At 41.5% G+C, this 24,780-nt stretch overlaps 1 protein-coding gene across 1 annotated transcript in view; it reads left to right on the top strand.

The window, feature by feature from the left end:
* LOC123363196 overlaps nucleotides 1–23,765 on the top strand; it is a 315,703-nt gene extending 291,938 nt beyond the window's left edge. The window contains exons 25-27 of the mRNA XM_045004078.1: nucleotides 9,249–9,455; nucleotides 22,323–22,470; nucleotides 23,656–23,765. Coding sequence (XP_044860013.1) covers nucleotides 9,249–9,455; nucleotides 22,323–22,470; nucleotides 23,656–23,684 — 384 coding nt within the window. The 3' untranslated portion in view covers nucleotides 23,685–23,765. The remainder of the gene's footprint in view (nucleotides 1–9,248; nucleotides 9,456–22,322; nucleotides 22,471–23,655) is intronic.
* Nucleotides 23,766–24,780: the final 1,015 nt, after the last annotated feature.

Below are 24,780 nucleotides of genomic sequence, written 5' to 3' on the forward strand. Positions count from 1 at the left end.
CCTAAATTTGCCTTTCAGGTTAACACTAGATGCACCCTAGTCCCTGAACTCATCTGAAGCATCCCCCTGCAACATCCAGCCATTAACCACTGAACACTCCCACAAATTTACCAGATTTTCTGCCCCAGGGGAACTTTATACACAGTGAGAATGGTATAACTCAGGATCTAGTACTTTATTACATCACAACGCTGAGCTATATTTGTAGTGACAACAATCAGAAGTATATTATTAAAGACTAAGAGATAGTGAGCATTGATAACAAGTAGGAACAGAAACGGTTACAAATAAAACAAAAGGCATAACATGTTCCTTAGAATCTAAATTTAACTTTAACAGGCTAAAATCCTAGTCTAAAGCAGGTTCTCATCTAAAGCAAACGCTCAGCATCATTAACCGACATGGACAGAATCCAACTTTAATTAATGGAAAAAGCACTGTCCTTTGTGTCTCGTCAGTGAAAGATAAAATGGTGTCCTCTTTACCTTCTACTTATATCCCCAAAGTTCATTGTCTTTTGTACCCCAAAGACAGGACAACTCCCTATGGCTTAATCTCTAGTGTCTTCCCATCCCCCTGTTTATTCCATATGCAGATTTGCTGTCCTTTGTGTTGTCTTACAATGATTTATCTACATAGATGACAGATAAACAGGTGAATCAATGTCCTAAAGCCTGTTTGTCAGTTCTGTCTTGGACACAGATTTTGGTACATAGACATAACTCCCTAAATATCATACATTTCACACCCAGTGTGAGGATCAGTGTGACATCAGCTTTTATTAGAGACCTTACATGATATTCTTTATGGATAAATACTGTGGAATCAGTGTGTTAAGTATAATGAGTTTGTCAGGCCTCTTAAAGTTGCTGTTAAAGAAGAGTGAACCCTTTGCCAGTTGGCATTAAGGGGTTCTTAGGGTCACAGGGACCATTGAAGGAATTGTGACTTAGTCTGAGCTCTATCTCTTACACAAGGCTAGATGCAAAGTCTCGATCTAACCTATGGGCAAATGAGGAGAATAACTCCTATTGAAACAATTAAGGAGTTGTGTGCATGGATCTAGGCAAGTCTAGGCCTCAGAGTATCAGATGTGATGCTCAAGTTGTGTGTGTTTGTGTACATATTAGGGCTGTTGATTAATCAGTTAACTCACACGACTAACTCAAAAAATAATAATTCTGTGTGTGTGTGTGTATATATAATGTTTATTAAAAATGCTACCTATGAAATATGCCAAATAATGTCAATGCGACCATTTGAGACATATGAGACTACTGGGTGTAAGAAACTGGCAAAATCTGGCTCCTATAAGCCTCAGGACAATACAGCTCCTGCAGGAATTGTGTTGGTGCAAGCTGTTTTGACCACTATTTCCTGAGAATCCTCTGAAGGTGGAGATCCACACAGCAGTGGGGGGAAAACAGATGTTATTTCAGACTCTTTCTTTTAAGTAATTTACTCTGGATTTAAGTCAGATTTCCCCTACCCTGTCACACCCATGGAGTTGGGACACTACAGAGTCCCATGAAATGGCTTCCATGACATTGGAAAGTAACACCACTTTCCAACTAATGTACTTCTCAAGGCTAGATCCAGGTCCAAAGTCTCTGTTCCACCAGAAGAAACAGAAGGGGCCATGGGTCCTTAATTTGTATTCACTCCTTACTCAGGCAAAACTTTCATTGACTTGATTGGGTATTTTGCTTTAGTAAGTACAAAGTGAAAAGTGAATAAGGACGTCAGGATATGGCCCTATATGTATATGCAACTTTATCTTTATCGGATAAGTCTGTTTTCATGTTTATATTTTATTTACATATTACTCAGAAATTGAGAATTGCAATTGTAGAGAAATGTAGTTCTGAAATAGCAAGAAATGATGAGACAATAAATAGCAAGTTGCCCAAGTAACAGGTTCACAATATATGAACTATGAAATACATCACAATGCATTATTGGGTTTAATAACAAGAGACCAAAAAATCACTTAGAATAGGTCTGAATTAGTTGTTCATTTGGATGTATACTTAACCAGAATGCTATTAATATTTGTAAAAGAAAAACCAATCATTCCCTTGTGTTACCATGGAAGGCAGCTCACCGTAAAATCCATTCTGGGATTATTCTTAAGTCATTTTAGAAGAGGACGCTCTCTGTGTATGTTTATTTCATCCGTCAGTCAGTCCATGTCATATTATTAAATAAATTAGAGAAGACTGCACCAACACTGCTTCAGGCATTCAAAATTCAACTGAAATAAACAATTCACAGATATTATTGGCCCATTTTGTTCATAAATAGAACTATTTAGAAACAAGTTATTTCTCTGCAAATTTACTATGGACAAGGGTGGGTGGGGTTCCACGCTGATTTAACAGTGTCTAGACTGGATTATGAAAACAGTTGCAAAAGATTATATTCTGTAAGCCCACAGGTGACAGAGTGGTTATAATAAGATATATCCACATCTGGAAGATGGCCTTCTGTAATACCAGGCCAAAGATCTTGCACTTTCAGGACCCAAGACATATATATACCCCATTATGGCCTGTCATTCCAGAGCACGCTCTTGCTCTTATCATGCTACGTAAAGGAATTCAAAACAGCAAAACACCATCATCAACCATTCTTTTTTATACAAGGAGCTGTATTTTGAAAGGCATAATAATCACTTTTGTTTATGCTTTACATTCCCTTTCGTCACTTGTTTGATTTATTTAATTGTGAGTTCATATTTGCTTCTTATAAATACCCCTTACTAAGAGCCTGAAATCTTTAGCCACTTCCATAACTGGCTCAGAGTTAAGCTTCAGTGTTGAACTGAACTGACCTAATCTTGGGCCAGGTTGCCTCTGGCCTTAGTGTGGCGACATGTGTGTGTTTGTGTGCGCACGCGCATGGCCATAGAATCACTCCTCGCCCGGAACTGCTGGGATGGCTACTAAAAATAAGGATTTCAGCAACAGCATGTCAGGGATGTAAATAACCAAGGGACTCAGCTGGAACTTTTAATTCCTAAGAGGTCCTGAGCTTCCCTTGGAGGGTAAAACTAGCTTTGTTTTGTTTCTTGGGTTTTTTTTTTCTTAATTGTAGAGCTGGATTGTTTTTACAAAGATTGCCTGCAGGATGGCAATTCCCATGGTCTCAACTGTTACCACAAAGCATGCATTGGTGATGTTATGAAAGTTACTTGATGTTCTTTGACTATAAAGGACTTTTGCCCTTTTCCCCATTACCATTCTGTAATATTTGCTAACTATTTTGCTGCAACAAGATTGCAGCTCCACTCAAACCCAAGTAGATGGTTTTCGTCTATTTTGCCCATTTTATACATTTTCTCTAAGTAGCAATGCTACTTAGCAATGCTAAGTAGCAATGCAATTTTCTGCAATACTTAGACTTTGTGGGTCGATGAAAAGACTAAATATACAGTAGCTGGAAAGCTTTGTTTTGCTACATGTGCAGTTGATGAGCATGACATTGTTAATTATAATACTGGTAAGCAATTAAGAACAGGTACGGTACATAGTGGAGGGAGAAATCATCTAATTTCCTGTGTGAAATAAGCATAAATTATTGTGTTAGGAGTTAAGCACAACTTTCTTATATGGTAATATACAACTATTCCCAATTTATCTCAGATAAACTTGAGTAGTTATTTCTCTGTTGCTAATGATGGTTTTATATCTAACCTACTGTGGTTATAAAGCCGCCAAACAACAGATCATGGTAATCTTTCATTAATCTTTATTTTTATGCTAACATAGCATTTTCTATTCCCACACTTCTGTCAGTATTAATATTAAATGGCCATATATGTTGCATGTAATATACATTGGGTAATATGTCTTATTAAAATGTTAGTACATTTTGTCTTCACTACATGTATGTTTGTTTATACATATATATACATGCAATGTAACTGTACGTTCATGTACTATATATATATATCTCCACAGGCACAGATATGTAGCCAATATATTGTAATTTCTAACATAAATTATAATATATCTTCTTTTTTTATGAGAAGTGTGTTCCAATCCTTCTCTAAAAGTCTGTGAATTTTTACGTCACACTGTACATTCAAGAAGCAGCGATTTAAATCATTGTTGCAGAATGAATTAAAATTATTAATAAGACTTAAATCCACATGAGACTTACTAAATCATCTGATCTGACCTAAATTTATGACCCTGCCTCCCACTCCTTCACGTTGTATACTTGCACAAAGAGGAGTGCACTGGCAGATGAAGAAGAAAAAGCAACACAGTCAAGAACAGTAAAAGCTGCATTTCTGCATTAAATCTATGTAACACTTGGTAATGATAATAACATAAACAAATCAAGTATAAGGGCATTCGCATCAGGCCTAATTTCCAGAAGAACTATTATAGAGCGATTAACAGCCTGATACTCCTGTTTTAATTAAGCTCTGTTGTGAAATATTCAGCATTTGAACCTGTTCTGTCCTGCCTCTTTTTATCATTGAATTACCATCTTTAATTTGTTCCTCTGCTGAAAGAAGAATTTCACTTAGGGATTCCTGTACACTGCTCTGGCATTTTGTGGTTTCTTGTCAGCCCTTGTGAATCTAGATCATAGCTAACTTCAGTTCCTCTGACATGTCCTATATGCACAGTCTCTTGACTACCCTGTCTCAGTGGATTTAGTAACTCATATTGTGTTCTGGCAAAAAGGAATGGACATTTTAGATTAACTTAATGATAAAGATTTCAGATGACAGTAGAGTTTACTTTTGGAGCTAACTTCAGGTTATGTAGGGCACAGTAGATATCTAGTGACCTATCACTTAATAGAAATGCATTTTGAAAGTTTCAATGCTGAATGGACCCTAGTCTGCCAAATACATTAAAATGTTGCTAAGAAGGAGGCACTTTCCAAGATATGTGAAATTTGGTGTACCCAAATCCAGAAGATCTGGTCTTCAGATATGTCACCTCTATCTTTGAATCATAACACCTGCTTTCTCTTTATAATTTGTTTTTCAGCTTTTTCTCTTCTGTCACATCAGACTGACTAAACACAGTGAAAAAAATACTGAATCTGCTCTCAGATAGACTCATGCAATTACTTCAAAGTTAAGCATGTGTATCTACTGGCCCAAGAGCAAATGGATAGAAAATGGCCTGAACAAATTGAGGCTGGAAATTAGAAGGTCTCTAACTATCAGAGGGGGGACATGGTTCTGGAAAAGCCTCCCCCTAGGAGTTATGGGGGCAAACAACTTAACTAGTTTTAAGAGCAAGCTGGACAAATTTCTGGGTGCAATTGTATGACAGAGTTGCTTGTGAATGTAGGGGGCAGGACTCTTTAGCCCTGGGCCTCATTTCTGGTATATGCCTTGTGTTCCTAAAGCTCATACCTCAAGGTTTCAACCTGCCACCAGCAGAGGTCAAGAAGGGATTTTGTTTCCCTTCTGGGAGTTTTTTTTTTTTTAATTTCCTTCCCATGAAGCACCAGAGATGTCCATGGCAGAATGTCCATGGGGCAGAATGAACCAGGGCTCTGAGGTGGCACCGAACATTCTCTTTCTCAGGTGCTTGGCTGGCTGGTTCTTGCTCACAGTGTCTAACTGATCATCATTAAGGCTACAATTTTGTCACGGACATCCCAGAAGTCACGGAGTCCGTGACTTCCAAAGACCTCCGTGACTTCAGCCCCAGCGGCTGGGAGCTGCAGGGTCCCACTGCCTCCTGCAGTGGCAGGGAGCTGTGAGATACCCCCGCTGCCTGAGACAGCGAGCCCCCAAGCTCCCAGACTCCATGGGCAGCTGCTGTGGGGGACAGAGGAACCCCTGCAGCTCTCCACCAGCCACAGTGGCAGGGGGACCCCTGCAGCTCTCCAACCACTGTGGTGGGGCAGGGGGACCCCGTAGCTCTCCAGCTGCCATGGTGGGGGAGACAAGGGGACCCCAGCTGCTTCCCAGCCACTGGGGCAAGGGGATCCCTGCAGCTCCCCACCACCATGGCAGGGAGACAGGGTAACCCCCGCAGCTCCCCACTGCCATGGGGGAGGGGGAGGCAGGGGATCCCCCGCAGCCCCTGGCTGCTGTGGTGGTGGGCAGCAGGACCCCTGTAGCTCCCTCCACTGCCACTGCGGCGGGGGACTCCAGCAGCTCCCCGTTTTGTTGGCAGTGGCAGGGGGACCCTGGAGCTCTAAGCCCCCATGGGTGGTGGGGGCCCTAGAGCTCTCAGCCACCCCACAGCTGCCTAGTCTCTTCCTATTTTGTCATGGATATTTTTAGTAAAAGTCAGGTCACAGGCTTCCGTGAATTTTTCTTTATTGCCCATGACCTGTCCGTGACTTTTACTAAAAATATCCATGACAAAATCTTAGGCTTAATCATCATATGTGGAGTTGGGAAGTAATTTTTCCCCATGTCAGATTGGCAGTGGCCTTGGGGAGTCAGAAGTTCACCTTCTTCTGCAGCGTGCGGGTCACTTCCCAGGTTTCTCTGGGTGTATCTCATTTAATCATTTCCCTGTCATTGCAGGGGTCTTGAGCACTGGTGCAACTCGGTCCCTCCCAGCCTCTGCCTGTGGCACACAATAGTCTAGTCTCCTGTGGGTAGTGGTAATACTTTGGTCTCATTTTAGTTGTTGGGTTTAGTGTGCGAGTGCTCAGTAGTGACAGTGGCCAGTGATATCCAGGAGGTCCCTTCTGGACTTAAACTCTGTGACTCTAACCCAAGCATTAGAATTTATCCTTTCCCCCCACTGCCTTTTCACAGTCCCAGGGAGGAACCTCAGCTGGTATAAGTCACCATAGCATCATCAATGTCAGTGAGCATTCTGGCTCTGTTTTTGGAGAAGTGACGGCATCCCATTCACAGCTTTTCCTTTTCAGCTTTACTTGGACAAACCTGGGTATTTAGAGCAAACTCCTCAGTACTAAAATTTGATTGATGTAAATGTTGACACTTGTACTGCACAACTTGCACTTTCATTGTACCTGTATTTAAAAGACTCATACACTCATAGACTTTAAGGTCAGAAGGGACCATTCTGATCATCTAGTCTGACCTCCTGCACAATGCAGGCCATAGAATCTCACCCACCCACTCCTGTAACAAACCCCTAACCTATGTCTGAGTTATTGAAGTCCTCAAATCATGGTTTAAAGATCTCAAGGTGCAGAGAATCCTCCAGACAAAGTTAGTATAATTATTTATTTGTATTATGGGACCCCAAATGAAACCAGGAGTCCTCTGTGCTGGGTGCTGCAGAAACACACAGTAAGAGCCGGGATCGGTCAGCCCCAAAGAGTTTAAAACCTAACTCGAAGCAACAGAGAAGGATCGAGAGAAGGGATATAATGCCCAAGCAGAGGGAAACAAATATGTTGGTTTGCAAATGGGAGGATGGTGCCATAATTTTTTGTTGGTTTCTTTTTTAAAATTATTTTGGGGTAGGGTTTTGTTGGGGAGGATTAGAGACAAAGGAAGGTGGAAGGGCTTTGAAAGGAGGGAGGACAAGGAAAAGGAGAAGAGGAGGGAAGAAGGGGAGCATGGAAGACAGGTGCAGTGAGGCTGAACAGAAGAGACTGGGAGAGAGTAAGCTTCAGCAAACAGCTAATCAGCACGGGGGAAGACTGTCCAGAGCAGCAGCTGTAAAAACCAGATGACAACATCAGTATCAGAAGGTCCCTGCTATAGCTACTTGCATCTCTTGCTAGCTGAGTTTCTGGGTGCCCTTCCTAGCAATTTTTCTTCCCTGAGCTCATATGACTGGAGTGGTTCCTGGTGCCCCTGGTGGTGGCGCGGGTTTCTCTCCTGCAAAGTTCTGGGTTCATGAGAACAGGTAACCTGGGCTGGATATCAGCTCCCCTGCCCCAGCACCCCCATCATGGTGCCAATCCCTGCTGCAGTTGCTTGTCTCTGTTCCTGCCAGTTCTTTGCTGGGTGATCCCTCCTGCGAGAATCTAATTTCTGTTTTCCAGGTAGCTTCAACTGCCTTCCTGCTTATGAAATAAACATACATGGGTAGGCAGGAGGGTAAAACACATTTGTTCTGTGTCTTTGGTTTGTGAAAATGCAGGGTTTGTCTTGATCAAGGACAGTTGCTGTTAGTTCCTAACAAGCTGTGCTGAATGAAAAGCCTTTTAACCCCAGAGTGTGGTGAAATTCAGCCCCTTTGTGCATTTTACTGTCATTTTAAAATGGCTTTTCCTTCTTTAGAACAGTTGACATCAGAATGACAACTAAATAAATAAAAATAATCACCCCACTATGCCAGCACTGTAGTACTGGTGTTTTGTGCCAGGAACTGATATAAGCCATACGAACAAGAGTACTTTTTTGTTGTATAAGCTGTGCCTCCAGTAGAAGGGTTTGCTGATATAGCTGTACTATACCGGTACTCTAAACCAGCAAACCCTTTGCAGTGAAGACAAGGCCTAAGACATACCATACTAGGAATCTCATGGAAAAGCCTGTTCGCTTAAAAGCCTTGACAATAGTGGAGGGTTAAAAAGATCCCATTTCAATGGTACTATAAAAATAATGCTGCTCAACATCAATTCTAGTTAAGGGTAAGAAACTCTGAAACAATACGTTGTTTTCCAGCTGCATTCTTGAGTTTTGTACAGCCTGTAATCAGAAATAACATGAAAATGGTTAAATAGGAATTCCGACTGAAATCAGAAAGAACAGAGTCAACACAAGCAAATATGTTTATAGAAACAACGAGAAAATCTGTAACTATGTCAAGAAACTTGCTCTATACAACACACTAAGATACACCTTAGTTACTCTGCCTCATCTACAATTCAGTTAGCAGCGCAAGCTTACATTAATACTATGCAGAGATCACAGACTGAAAAGTGTTAGTGGGCAAAAGGATAAAGGTTTCTGAAAAAAAGAGAGAACTGCAAATACTCAGTCACAAAACTCGCCCCAAATATATAATTTTTTAATCAGCATTTCCATTTTATTGTTTAACCTACCCTGCTTGATGTCCCTACTTTTGGTTAATACGGGAGTCAGTTACAGCTTCATCTGTGCAGAATTAACTTTATGGAATACACGCTGGGGATTTGTCTATCTTCTCTGTAAGATCTGTGTCATAAAATATATGTAGTAGAAAAGTGTGCAGGCACTACACGTGGCAAAGACTTTGCAGATTTATTGTAAAATCATTTTAAATCGGTTTTAAGCTCTTGCCACAAATTAATAAAACATATATATTTTTTGTGGTGGGGGGTGGGGGGGCTTTCTGTCTCACTAGGTGGCAGTGTATGATTACATCTGGAAGGACAATACTAGCAAGTCTGGTGTCTCTAGCTGTGACCTACAGCGTCAGGATGAAATCTCCGAATGTGAAGCTCACTCAGGAGAGATCACTGTTCATGTGTCTATATACACGGTTCACCTCAGTGGCTTCCAAGATCTCTATAGACATTTCCTCAGACTGCCTGATGGGGCTATTGTTGAGGTAGGTCCAAGTAAATCTTTTACATGTGGTGTTTGCACATACAAACACACACATAAATAAGTCAGTGTCATGGGATCCTTAGGATATCACAATAAAACAATGGGTCTGGCCTGACCGCTCACAAATATATCCAGAGATCTTCCAAAGTAAGACTTTGCTCTTTGATAATTTAGGATAAAATAAAACATTTTGTGCATTTGGAATGAAAACACTTTTTAAAAGTAACAACTTATCAGTGTTTTATAGAACTGTTTAAAAGTAAGCTTATATACAAAATATACAAACTTTATGGGTATGACTTTACATGCATACTGTGTAAAAACCACATTAACCTGGTACAGGATTGTCCTCCACAATTATACAATATAGGTATTTCATACAATATTATACATTGGTAGATCTGTACTATAGTTGATACAGAGTTTTTCTACAGATGTAGGTACATGGATATTTGGTGCAGAGTGGTGGTACTTGTATAGGTCCACAGGGGTTATTTATTCAGGCTATCTGAGTCACTAAGCTTTCTTAATATAATGTGATTTAATTTTATGTTGGGCCACTGTTTGTCATGTTTTTGCATATTACAAGTAGCTCATATGATAAAAACCCAACACTTCTCTAACTGAAGAAAAATTCCAAGCTGTGACTCATTTCATATCTTACATTTGTTCAGTTACATTGTAATTGTATGGCTTTCTCTTTTGAGCCATCATGTGGTGTTGTATTTCCTCATTGCTTTCGGTTATATGTCAGTAGACCTAGATAGACAGACTATCCCCTGGAACAGACAGGCAAAGCATCTTTAAAACAACAACAACAACAACAACAAAACCTTGGAATGCACAAGCCAAATTAAGGAGTGAAAGAACACTGTCTTCACTACCTATTTGACAAGTGAAATTGTCGTCATCATCATGATCTGTTTACGATATAAAGATGACAGATGAATCCAAACTACAAAGTTTAGAGTTGCTCAGTTCCAGGGTTACGGTTCAGATCTCTCTCTCTAAACTGGAAAAATCATTGATTCTGCTCCTTTTGATTACTGTCTGAAGGCTGTTTTCTGCAATTCAAATATTTCATTTGGAATGTCTTTGCCCTATTTGGTGTTTAAAAGAAAATTAAAATGTAAGGAAATGAACAGTTGCCTTCAAGGAATCTAAACATATCCCTGTGCCCTAGGAACCCATGCTTTCTGGTCTCTAGAAATTTACAGCCAGCCAAAGAAAACAAGAGGAAACATGTGGTCTACACGATGACTAAAACAAAGAAATCTAGATCCATGCATAAGTCTGCCAGAAAGCAGAGGATCTTTGTACAAAACTTTGGTTGGATTTTTACTTGGATGCATTTTTCCACTACTCTTTTTGGCATCAGTGATTTAGTCCTTTTCCAGTCCCATTTTTATTTTTGCTTTTGATACCAGCAATAACGATGTCTAGAATTGATTCTTCTAGGTGAAGTCTTTCAGCCTTTCACCTATGAGTTTTCACTGAACTTCAATTAGGATATGGAGTTTAAGGGGTTTCAAACACAATGAACAACCCTAACTTAGTGCAGTGTTCCCAGTTCACTAATGTTTTTACATTAAGAAGAGAGGAATGAGAGTACATGATTTTCTATCTAATGCAATTTTTTTCTTTCCATGCCATGAGCATACAGTCTATTCCTGAAATCAATGTGGCAAGGACCTATGTGATCAGTAAAGCCACATCCCCAATTTAAGGGCACTAAACATACTCTTTTGTTATCCAAGGATCTGATATGAATTATTTTTTAAAAAAGGACTTAAATAGGACTTAAGCTGTACAAAAGTCATTATTTATCTCCAGACCTTAGAGTTGCCTGATAAAGGACACTGACAATTCTTTTTTCATTTTGAAGGCCAGGGCTGCCTTCTTCAGTCCCCAAGTTAGGAATTCTCCGAACGCTCTGGGGTTAAGTGAACTTTTAAAACTATAAGCCGAATAATGACAAGCCCTTCTACAGGTGCTCAGGAGGCACTCAAAGAGCTTCCCCCACCTTTCGTAGTTGTGTCAAAATCCCTTTAGAAAGGCTCTGTTTTCTATTACGAGGCATAGCTTTTCAGAGTATAATTTCTATAGAATCCCACTGGATTCATCCCTATTAAATTCCACAGGGTTTTTCCATAAGAGGAGCATTAGGTTCGAAGCACGTATAATGCTCCAGGAATTCAGGGGGAAGCACGTCTACTGCTTTATTTTTTAAAAGGATGCTGCATATTCTACTCTCCAAGTGAGGCTGATTCTCAGGGATGGAGTAAGGCCATCTGGGGCCCCATACAGTCGCAGTGGCAGGAAGTGGGAAGGGTCTTTTTCTTCCAGAGAGGCTTGTGCACAGACACGGGGTCCCTTCTCTCTCTCAAGAGTGTCAACAGGTTTTTTCTCTCTTTGTGATCAGTAGGGATCACCTTCTCCTTAAGAAAGGCCAGGGTGGCAGTAGGAAACTCCCTAGTACTTACCCCCGCAGCTGGGGTTTATCTGTTTACGTGGGTGGGCCAGGCCTGTTTCACTCTTCCCCTCCTGCTGTAACTCTAATCCCCTGCAGGAGTGACATTTGCCTAGGCCCCTAGAGCACTGGGTCTCAGAGTGAATACCCAACTCAGCTACATGTACTTCACACTTCTCAGAGTTATTGTTCCAAGCTGTCCGCAGCTCCGTCTGCTCTGGTTACACTCGGATTACTTTGTCAAGCTTTTCCTCACAACTGTGTGGGCTAGAATATTGCTATTTTTTTTTAAATGAATACTGAGATTCAAAGAGCTGGGGCCCTAGGTACAGGCCTGTAGTAGCTATGCCTTAATTTGGCTCTGCTGGCTGGTGTGAACTGAAGGGTGCATATTGCCAGAGTTCCACCCACATTCCTTTTCTCCTTGCCTCCGTTGGCCCTGATATGGCAATAGCTTTTGCTCCAGAGTTGGGAGAGGAATGCAAGGACCAGGCTGTCATTGCATAGAGGTCCAGTGCCATCAGGGAATATGGGGTTTGTCCTCTAATGGTAGTGTGGACGCAGTTTTTCCATATACCATCATTGGCTGCTGAACTGTCTTAGCTATTCTATTGCTGTAGATTGCTTCATGACTTTATTGGCAATATTTCCTTCCCTTGCATTAATTTTTTAACAGAACTTTACACAATTCCCCAAACCAGGGGTAGGCAACCTATGGCACGCGTGCCGAAGGTGGCACACGAGCTGATTTTCAGTGGCACTCACACTGCCTGGGTCCTGGCCACTGGTCTGGGGGGCTCTGCATATTAATTTAATTTGAAATGAAACTTCTTAAACATTTTAAAATCCTTATTTACTTTACATACAACAGTTTAGTTATATATTATAGAGTTATAGAAAGAGACCTTCTAAAAACGTTAAAATGTATGACTGGCACGTGAAACCTTAAATTAGAGTGAATAAATGAAGACTCGGCACAGCACTTCTGAAAGGTTGCCGAACCCTGCCCTAAACCCTGCCCTCCCGGCTGTCTTCAAACACACAAACACCATTCTTCACAATCAAAACATGTCCCACTAAGCTTCTTTAAATGACATAGGGCCTGATTCTGAATATCTTGAGCCCTCGTATCTCTTGCAACATTTCAGGGGGAGTGTTTACTGCAATATATTTATTAGCCCATGGCTGAACAAAGAAAAGAACAGAGTAACAGATCCACATGGGAACTAAGCAAATCAAAACCAACTTGGAGCTCCATAGGTGGAAGTGTGAAGAGATGATAAATATGATATGTATTTGTTCACTGATATTTTAGAAATTCTGCATGCCTTTTGTGTAATAACAAGTAGTTCTGAATATGACAAAATAAAAATGCTCATGTAGTTTTATTTTCCATGAATTTAATGAGAGCACTAGCACCTAGTCTTCGTTAATATTTGTTATCAAATATACTGATGTGAGCACAGTCACGCAAAATGTATTTAATTTGCTGAGCAAAATTCTGCCCTCAAATACACATCCTCAGCCCCCATTGCTTTCAACTGAAGTTATGTCTGTGTATCTGAAGAAATAATTTGGCTTACATAAGGTGGTTTTGCATAAACCTATTAGGAAGTTCTTAGCCACTTGTGATTTTATTATATTATCAGTCGTACCCTGCTCCGATTCACTTCAGTGGGAGCAGCATTGGCCCCATGGCCCCAATTCAGCAAAGCACTTAAATGTGTTCTTCACTTTAAGCAAGGGCCTAACCCCATTGACTTAAAGTGAAAATTGAAAAGCCCCATTAAAGTGAAGCATGTGCTTAAGTGCCTTGTTGAATCAGAGTTTACAACAACTCAGAATAAATGTCTATATAGGCAATACTTTGTTTAGAGCACTTATATTGTTCTAGATATGTTATTCCCATTAAAATACAAACTTTACTAGTATGACCAGAAATTTGATGTCTGGTATGAAAAGTAGTTTCATAACCTTCATAAGCATGAGGCATAAAAAAAAAAGATTTAAAAGGCACATTAAGTACAAGGTGACATGAATAAATTGCTTTACAAATGTTAAATAAAAATACTTTTTAAAAAATGTGTGGCATGAAAATTATAGAGGTTAAACTTGTAAATACAATTCTTTTATCACAAGCATTGTAAAACTCAGAGAATTCACTTGCAATAAAACCCATTTTCCTTGTTACTTATCATGTATTTCCCTTTTATAGGGCATAATTAAGATGCTGGTTACCCATGGAATGACCTTCCAAAAATCATTTTTCATGCCTTTCCTCATTCATTACTCTTATGTTATTGTAATATATGGGAAATTATTGAGTTTTAGCATTTAAAATGTATTTGAAATCCATGCACACAAAAAATTAATGCTGTAGATAAGTGTTTGCAGTCTACACTGTGATAACACCATCTCAGTGATTTTTATCTTGATTTCTTCTGGTGACTGGAGTTGATTTCTTATTAAAAGGGCAAAGATAAGTCACATTAACTCAGCAAAAAATCAGTTTCTTATTATAGGCCTAGTAAACCTCAACACTGTAGAGAAACTTTTTATAGTATGATTTTATCTATCAAATAAACCTAAACAATTGTCAAGGATTCATCCAATTTAAACATACTGGATAAAAGAGATATGTTTCCCCTAATTACTTGAAATATACCTAGTGGTAATAAGATAAGACAGGGTAGGTAACTAACCAATTACTTAGTGTAAGATATTTACATCCATCCATATGCTATGAATTATGTTTAAACTCTCTTGCACTTCTGCAAAAGTGAATAAAATCATGTAAGTTTATTTTGAATACGAGATCAGATATAGTATGTTGAGTGACACTTAAAAAGAATGAAACAGTAACTGTAGCTTATTTTCTGAAGCAATCTTGACACTAATGCTAAATTACATCTTGGAAACATCTAGCATTTTTACCTTTATGAGAAAAGGCTTTTTACATATTTAACATAATTCTAGGGAAAATATACTGGAATGATGTATAAAGATATGTACACTGTAACCAAAGGGCATTTATATTCCCCAGTAGAATACTTACAACAATTTTATTGCCATTTGGTGTCATTTTCTAACAGATATAAAATACAGCCAGTAAACAAACTAGACTTTAGATTTAAGCTGACAGCTGTTCCTTCAGAAGCAATATTCAGATATTTAATCTTAAGAATACTGAATATTTTACAATTGTTTGAGCAAACTATACTTTTACAAAGTGTAGGACTGTATGCTTGTGTATACAGTACTTGGATCTGATAATGACATAAGAAAACAACCCTAGAATAATCTACACATTGGTTGCTTCTATATACTCCCTGGGCAAATAAACAGATTACCTCGTGTTTTTACCTCATGTTTTATTCTTAATGCAACATAACCTTTTTATAGATGAAATGTTACTGTGAATACTGTGGGCCAATCCCCCCCACCCCGTGGCACATAATCAATGCTGTTAATTCCATTGAGGATGTATGCACGTAACTGAGGGTAGATTGTGTCTCTCTAGCTATATTAAGGGATACATTTGCAGTAGGGTGACCAGATGGCTCAATATTATTGGGGCTATCCCGAAATTTGGGGCTTTGTCTTATATAGGCAACTATTACCTCCCACCTCTCCCCTGCCCTGTCCAAATTTCTCACACTTGCTATCTGGTCATCCTATCTGCATGACAAAAGTGCCAAATTTCACCTTCATTAGGGGGCTGGAAGCAGCAGCCATGGAAGTAATGGGGAGCCTGTATGCCATCCCAAATAGGGGCTGAGGGTACAGGCTAATGCAGGGGTCGGCAACCTCTCGCACGCAGCTCACCAGGGTAAGCAGGGGCAGGCGAGGAATGTGCTGGCTGTGGCTTCCCGCCACCCCCATTGGCCTGGGATGGCAAACTGTGGCCAGTGGGAGCTGCGATCGGCTGAACCTGCCGATGCGGCAGATAAACAAACTGGCCTGGCCCGCCAGGGTGCTTACCCTGGTGAGCCGCGTACCAGAGGTTGCCGACCCCTGGGCTAATGGATTCACAGTCATATGACTTCAGTGGCCCTAAAAACTGTGCAGATAGAGCAAGGGAAGATGTGCCTAGTAAACTACCTAAACCTAAACTGATAAATTAAGAGCCATGATGAAACTCATGGGTTGGAGAGTGATATTGGGCCAAATTATCTTCTGGTGTAAATAGATGCAGGTCCATTGGCTTCAATGGAGCTGTGCCAATTAACTCCATCAGAGGAAATGGGAATTTTTCCATTGGATTCAAGTGTGAATGATCAGACTCTACTGTATCCTAATCATTCCATCACAATATTTGTTCATATTCAAATTAGAACTATTTATGGTGATAATGATTAAAAATCATTCAGTTCAGAATAGGTATCAGAATAAAGAATGATATGATGCATGCCACATGAAGTGATTCTACGTAAAAGGAATTCGATAAAATGAAAGTTTTTTTTCAAGTAATTTCATTGTCTTTCATTACTCCTTCTTTATCCTATAAGCTTTATAAATAGCATTAACTTTTAACTTCTTGTGTTCATTTGTCAAAAGAGTTACCCATTTTAAGTTTTTGATTACTTAGGACAGGGGTCTCAAACTCAAATGACCCCGAGGGCCGCATGAGGACTAGTGCATTGGCCCGAGGGCCGCATCACTGACACGCCCCCTTGCTGCCCCTGGCCCCACCCCCAATCCACCCCTTCCATGAGGCCCCGCCCCTGCCCTGTCTCTTCTCCACCTCCTCCCCTAAGCGCGCGCAGTTTTAATAAATATATACACTCAGTAATGCACCTCACTCAAAGGACAAAACACGCACTTAGATTTACTGCCTAAGGCTCTGGGAGGGAGTTTGGGTGGGGGAGGGGGTCTGGATGCAGGCTCTGTGCTCGATGCAGGCTCCAGGCTGCGGCAGGGGGTGGGGGTGCAGGCTTTGGGACGGAGTTTGGGGATAGGAGGGAGTGCAGGGGTGAGGGCTGTGGGGCTGAGGGCGAGGGGTACATGATGCAGGAGGGGGCTCAGGGCTAGGGAAGAGGGTTGGGCTGTGGGGTGAGGGCTGTGGATGAGGGGTTCATGATGCGAGGGGGCTCAGGGCTAGGGAAGAGGGTTGGGCTGTGGGGTGAGGGCTGTGGATGAGGGGTTCATGATGCGAGGGGGCTCAGGGCTAGGGAAGAGGGTTGGGCTGTGGGGTGAGGGCTGTGGATGAGGGGTTCATGATGCGAGGGGGCTCAGGGCTAGGGAAGAGGGTTGGGCTGTGGGGTGAGGGCTGTGGATGAGGGGTTCATGATGCGAGGGGGCTCAGGGCTAGGGAAGAGGGTTGGGCTGTGGGGTGAGGGCTGTGGATGAGGGGTTCATGATGCGAGGGGGCTCAGGGCTAGGGAAGAGGTTTGGAGTGTGGGGTGAGGGCTGTGGATGAGGGGTTCATGATGTGGGGGCGCTCAGGGCTGGGGCAGAGGATTAGGGTGCGGGGGGGATGAGGGGTTCATGATGTGGGGGCGCTCAGGGCTGGGGCAGAGGATTAGGGTGCGGGGGGATGAGGGGTTCATGATGTGGGGGCGCTCAGGGCTGGGGCAGAGGATTAGGGTGCGGGGGGATGAGGGCTCTGGCTGGGGCTGAGGATTAGGGTGCAGGGGGATGAGGGGTTCATGATGTGGGGGTGCTCAGGGCTGGGGCTGAGGATTAGGGTGCGGGGGGAATGAGGGCTCTGGCTGGGGCTGAGGGTTTGGGGTTGGAGAGGCTCAGGGTAAGGGAAGCCTGCCTTGCCAGTACTGGCGGAGGGCAGGCACTAGGACCCTGCACCCTAATCCTCAGCCCCAGCCAGAGCCCTCATCCCCCCACACCCTAATCCTCTGCCCCAGCCCTGAGCGCCCCCACATCATGAACCCCTCATCCCCCCGCACCCTAATCCTCTGCCCCAGCCCTGAGCGCTTCCCTTCCCCCCCAGCCCGGCCCCGGCGGGTCCCGCTTCCCTTCCCCCGGCCCCGGCCCCGGCCCCGGCGGGTCCCGCTTCCCCCCCCCCCTTACCCGAGCGCGTCTCCGGCGGTCCCGCTCAGAGCCGCGTGGTGAGGGGGCGGGGCTGGGAGCTCCCCGCCGAGCGCAGCGCTCAGCCCAGAGCTCCCAGCCCCGCCCCCTCCCCACGCGGCTCGGATCGGGGCGGGGCTCAGGCGCTCGGACGGAGACTCGGCGCTCTATGCGCCGAGGCTCCAGGAGAGGGGCGGAGGCGGGAGCCTCCGCTTTTCTCTTGGGGGCCCCTGCGGAGCTCCCCTGGGGAGCTCCGCGGGCCGCAGGGAAGAGCTCCGCGGGCCGCATGCGGCCCGCGGGCCGCATGTTTGAGACCCCTGACTTAGGATGAATCTTCTTTTAAAACTGAGTTGTATCTTTGAGTCAGAACTACATATTGATAAACTATCAACTACCATATGGATGTCTACATGGAAATCCATTTGGCTTGCAGGGGGCAGGGCTGAAAAAACATGGACATTCTCCTGCTCTACCTCTCCCACTACCAAAACTTCTCTAAGCCCAGGTAGACTCTCTGTTGCGGGGAATCCACAGGGCCACTGGGAATAGAAAATGGCTAGGTGGAGGCAGCACTCCCTGCTTGTTTGGCGTTCAAATCTGTGGTGCAACAGAATAAGCAGAAAGCTGATGAAATAAGTCCACTGTGGGCTCCTGGCATCATGTGAGTGCTGTAAGGTAACTAACAAATCAGAGAAATATGTGAACAACAGCATTATATCCTAGCAATGTAAATGGACCCCCGTTTTTTAAATATATTGGCTTCTTTACTGCAGGCTTAGAGGAAAGAGAGAGACACACAGATCTATGAGTATTTGAGCATGTGAATTTAAATTTGTTTTCCATGAAGGGTTGGGGAGTTAAAACTCTTCTCACATGAATATTCATGGAAAGGAAATATAACATGGATGCAACCTCTGCTGAAGAGAATTCATGTAATGTGAGCAAAAACTCATGGGGAAAATGTGGTGATATGTGCACTGCTCTACTTTATTACAAACATTAGTGCTGATGATAAAGACACATTTTAAAAATGCACTGCTAACTCTACTGAACTTCCCTCCCTCTTCTAACACATTTTAAAATATACAGATTTGTTCTGAATGAGTGTTTTGTGACTGACTTTACAATGACAGTGTAGCTTACTGCTGTCAAATGTATTTTGAACTCTTAAATGTTTATAATCTTTATTCATTTATCACATATTTTACTTGAATCAGCAGTAAAATCTGTGAAGTCAAAGGATAAGTGCCAAAACTGTATTAGCTTATTTTACCTAAATAAATAAAAAAAATAACCTTTGAAAAAGTACCTTGCAGCTACGCAAATTGACAAAATTCAGCAATTATATTTTTGCTCACTTTATAATTACACTGTAGTAACTGTAAAGTGAACTTTAGTGCATGGTTGATTAATTATAAGGTTACTGCCATTAAGTCACTTTCAGAAACAACAACTTGGGCTTTAATTAATTTAATATCACAACTTTACACAACATCTGATCAAATCCAAAATTTGAACTATGAATACAAGCTGCAATTTTGAGTTTGTAAATATGTGATATCTAAAGTGTGATACAGCAGTTTTCCTTACCTTGGACAAGCTTGTTGATAACTGAGCTATGCAAGCTTAATAATACCTTATTAATCAGATTGGAGTGAGCATGGGGTTCCCCCATTATCCACTTTCCCACTGACAAAAAGGCTTTTGCAGTGATTCCAGATAGTTCCTATTTCCACTAATTTGCATGGATACATGGAAATAAAAACTCATAGATGTATTCTGCACTACAGAGAATTATATATAACAGGGCCTGTATATACTCATAAATGTTGTTTCCATTTTATTTCTTCAAGTTATCAAACGGGGGAAATTTTGCTATTGTATGTAATTATTTCAGTTTCTATTTACTAGTAAAATGACTCTGTGACCCTCCCATTGGCTCACAATAATACCAACACGGGCCCTAGCATTTGAACAAGTGCAGGGCTAGGGCTTTTGCCGTCTTGAAGTTTTTTCTGAGACAATATTGATGCAAAGCAATGTCATGACATTGTATCCCAAATGTATCAGCCCTGAAGTTTCTTCATTCCCTATGGGACATAGAATAGGACTATCCAAATCCAGCCGATCCATTAGGATAATATACAATATATAAATAGTAGGTGCCATTGGTAACCTTATTGGTGGCAACTGCCAATGGACAATTAACTAGGAGAGGAAAGAGAGGCTAGTGATTAGGGTGCTAACCTGGGACTCTGGAGACCTGGAGTCAATTCTTTTTTCCCTCTTCAGATGTCTTGTCTGATCTTGGGCAAGTTGCTTGGGCCCACATCTTCAAAGGTATTTAGACTCCTAAATCAATGGAAGTTAAGAACTTACTTTTGAGGATCTGGGCTTTAGTCTTTCTGTGCCTGTCTCTCATTGGAAATTAATAATAATAATACCTAGCTCTTATATTGCACTTTGCATCTTTAAATGAAATGGGGATAATAGTACTGCTGTATTTCACAGGGGTGTTGCGAGCATCACTACATTAAAGATTGTAAGGTGATCAGATAATCAGAGCTTTATAAGTACCTAAGACAGATAAGCATGGGAGGAAACCTACTTTCAGCATTTTATTTACTCCCCTTCCTAAACAAACGTTGTTTGATTGACTGCAGCAACTCACAGCCCTGGTAAGACACTAAGATTTGTGAAGTGCATTTAAAAAATGTTGACTTCTTACCAGAGAAGCTTACTTATTCCACCACTAGACCTGAGGTAGTAGAAGATAGAGCACTGGGGTGTAACTGAGGCAACTTGTGTTCTAGCTGCAGCTTTGACTCTGAGCGCCTAGATGACCTTGATTAGTCTTGGTGTCCACATCTGTAAAATGGGGATAATAATTCTCACCTGCTTGGGGAAGCTCTTTCAGATCTATAGATGATCACTGTTATTATAAGAGCTAGGTATTATTTGTTTAAACAACGTATTTGATAAATTTTGCCAATTTTTCTATTTGAATTGTCCATGCATCAATCACAATAGTTTACAGATTTATTAAATCTCCCAAGCCCCCACCCTGCCTCTTTCAGCTTCTGCTCCACCCCACCCTGCCTCTTCCCTCCCAGTTCTGTCCCTTCCCCCAAGTGTGCCCTGTCTCCACTCCTTCCCCCTCCCCCCCAGAGCCTCCTGCATTCCGCAGATCAGCTAATCATGGTGGTGCTGGGAGGGAGGGAGGGATAGGGAAGAGTTGATTGGTGGGGCTGCAGGCAGACGGGAGACATGGGCGGGGGAGGTGGGTATGGTTGCTGGTAGGTGCTAAGCATCTGCTAATTTTTTTCCCGGGGTGCTCCAGGGCTAGTGCACCCACAGTTGGTGCCTATGTTCTCTATATTGGGACACCTGAGTGCTCCTCAGTCAACAATCAGAGCTAATATGGGTGTGTTCCTACTGGAGTGTATTTAGTATGTGCAGTGGCTATCTAGACTTGGTAAATAATGGGAGAAAATATTTGCAAACATTTTTATTAATTTTGAATCACAGCTTTTGAGAGATGAAACTGCGTCTTGCAGGAACTGTTCTGGGATTGGATAACCTCACAGCTTCATAAACTGTTTCTGCCTGAAGTATGAGTCTGAAATTTGCTTTCTGCTAGCACTGAAGTGAGCAAAACTTCTTTCATATGAATGCGAACAAAAAGCGAACAAAATCAGGGCCTGGGCACCATTGTGTAAAGAGCTATATAAATTACACAAGTTGAGACTCTGACCTATAATTTGGTAGCTGCTGCTGAGTTGGGTTAGATTTGAATCAGTGACCTGGAAGTGCTATATCCTATTACCAGTCTCATAATAATCTATCAACTCCCCCAAGTGGCCCTGTTTTTCTTAATTTAAGGGACAATTCTGTATTCAGTTACATTATCTCCATGTATCAAGAATAACATAAGATGAAATTATTAAAAGCAACAACAATAACAATAATTTCTATTCTATTGTTTTATTTGAGCATTTTAGGTTCTGAGCCAAATTAGGTGAATTCACATTTCACATGTGTTTAAATTGCTAATCCCGCCACTGTTATCTGTATTAGTGAATATATTTACAATAACTCTTACTCTATAATGTTTTGGCAGTACTGTTATAAAAATTGTATGGAGTCTCAGCGTGGAACTGAACCATGAAACCCAAATTGTAAGCTGCAGCTGAGCTGGGTTATTAGTATGACAGTACAAAATTTCACACACAAAGAGATTTTCAAGATATAATATTTAAAAAAGGCGAAGAGGAAAAGAAATGAAAGCAAACTCACGTTTGTTGCTTCTAACTTAATATTTCACTAAACTGGGCCACAGTAATGTGTCTGGGTTTTATACATTCTGTTTTTCAGGCATTTGATAACATTAGTGGGGTAAGTCTTTTATATGATGAAGTGAGCACAACCATTCAGGAACATGTAAGCGAAATGGACAATGTGCTGGGAGCCTCTTCAGTTATCAAGCGGAGGGAAAGAAAAAAGAATACAGCAAGGTGGAAAGGTATTATTTTCAGTGACTTCAACTTACTTTAAAAAAATGCCAGCATTTACATATAAAGCAGCATGCACTATAAAAGGGAACAGATTATTTCAAAGCACACTTTCTCCTGGAAAGAATAGGCCCCAATCATTTTTTACTGTGTTTGAGTAGTGGTGTTTCCAGTTGTTGTTCACCTCAGTATGGCATCTTTAGTCTGTCACAAGTGTACATCATGAAGAGAGAACAGCTGTCATTCTTTTAATGATGAACACCAAAGATCATAACACTTTCCACACTGGAATTTGGTATAGCTGTAATGCAATCGAGAGAGATAGATTTTGAACAAAAGTCAACATTTAAAATGTGCTGCGGACATAAATCAGCTGCTTGATTTCTAATTAGGTAAACACTGTGTGTGTGTGTGTGTGTGTGTGTGTACACACATGCATATATATACAAGGATTAATGTTGCATTTAACTTTATGCACTGACAGACATTGAACTACTCACAATGTGCAAAGTTAAATGCATGTGTCTTTCCCTGGATTGGTGTCTGTAAATGTCTCTCCAGTAATAATTGTAGTAGTAGCAGCCCATGACAAAGTGGTATCAAAGTATTAAATTGTACAGAATTATCATAATGTGTCACTTAAACCTTGTAATTAACATGAACTATTTATTTATTTTTATTCCCATATACAAAGCTTCTGTCCTGCATCAGAATCCACAAGCGCACTACACTTCTGCTAAGGCCCTATAGATTTCAGTGGTACTCCACATATACAGAGATTTTGATGCACTGTTAGTGCCCATGTTTGGATAGAAGTTCCATGTGTTGTTATCTGGATCATATCCAGATTACTGATGGTTGAACCTTAAAAGGTTCAACATTTCAGTTCAGATGAACAACCAAAAGATATACAGGGAATTTTTAATGAAAATAATGGAGATTGATATATATCCAGTTGCTCAAACAGGTTTATAGACTCATAGACTTTAAGGTCAGAAGGGACCATTATGATCATCCAGTCTGACCTCCTGTACAAAGCAGGCCACAGAATCTTACCCATCCACTTCTATAACAAACCCCTAACCTATGTCTGAGTTATTGAAGTCTTCAAATTGTGGTTTGATGAGGAAAGAAAACGTGGTAGTCGGTATGGTGTCAATCGTCTGATTACATTATATGTCTATTTTTAATTTTAGGAGCTCATTTTGTCTCCTGCAAGAGCTAAGTCATCAGGAAGAATATTTAGTTCACAGCACTTTTTGCATCTTGAGTCATCTCCACAATCTGCATCCTCATCCAATAAGACATCTACTTCTGTTATTCACATCTCCATGTGCATGGAACTATAGCTGTTTTGTACAGCAAGCGCTCTGTGCACAGAACTCCAATTAACTTCAATGGAAGTTCCCATGAGACATGTGGCACATCAGGTCACATGTATACACTGCAGATATAAATGTTGCATTTGACTTTCTCCCAAAATACCAGGTCATTCCTACAGGGACTTTAGACTTCAGAGGCTTTATTTGCATGGGCTTTCATTGTAAAGGTGGGGAGAGGTTTATAGATTTGCCTTTCAACCTTCATGAATAAAATACTTCCATATTTAACAGTAATTGTTCAAAACACTGTAATATCACTGATGTAAGATTCAAAGTGGCTTCATTCCACCTTAATCACCTCTAGTGTGTTGGCCAGTCTCCAAGCAGCTTTACAGTCCATGAAGCCCTAAAGGGGCCATTCTCTTCCTCGTGCCCACTGCACTGGGAACCACAGCATCTCTGCTACGCTGGGGTGGAGTTACCAGCTGTAGGCTTTATTATTATTTTATTTTATTTTATTTGTATTGCAATACCCCTAGAAGCTCCAACTTAATAAGGGGCCCATTGTGGCAAGCACTGTACAAACACATAGGAAGAGTATCAGAGGGGTAGCCATGTTAGTCTGGATCTGTAAAAGCAGCAAAGAGTCCTGTGGCACCTTATAGACTAAGAGACGTATTGGAGCATGAGCTTTCGTGGGTGAATACTCACTTCGTCGGATGCATGTACACAGGACTCTTTGCTGCTTTTACATAGGAAGAGTGTCCATGCCCCCAAAAGATTACAATATAGTTAGACAGCCAAGGAAAGAGAGGCACAGAGAAGTGAAGTGACTTGCCCCAGGTCACACAGCAGCTCCATGACAGGGGTGGAGATAGAATCCAGGTCTTCTGAGTCCCAATCCTTTGCCCTGTCTCCTGATCAATGTTACTTTATAGTCCCTTTGTGCCCTGAAGAGGTACAATGTGCCTATAGTGAAAGAAAGATTTTGGATCAGTA

The sequence above is a fragment of the Mauremys mutica genome, chromosome 2, assembly GCF_020497125.1.
Source record: "Mauremys mutica isolate MM-2020 ecotype Southern chromosome 2, ASM2049712v1, whole genome shotgun sequence".
In the NCBI taxonomy this organism is placed as follows: Eukaryota; Metazoa; Chordata; order Testudines; family Geoemydidae; genus Mauremys; species Mauremys mutica.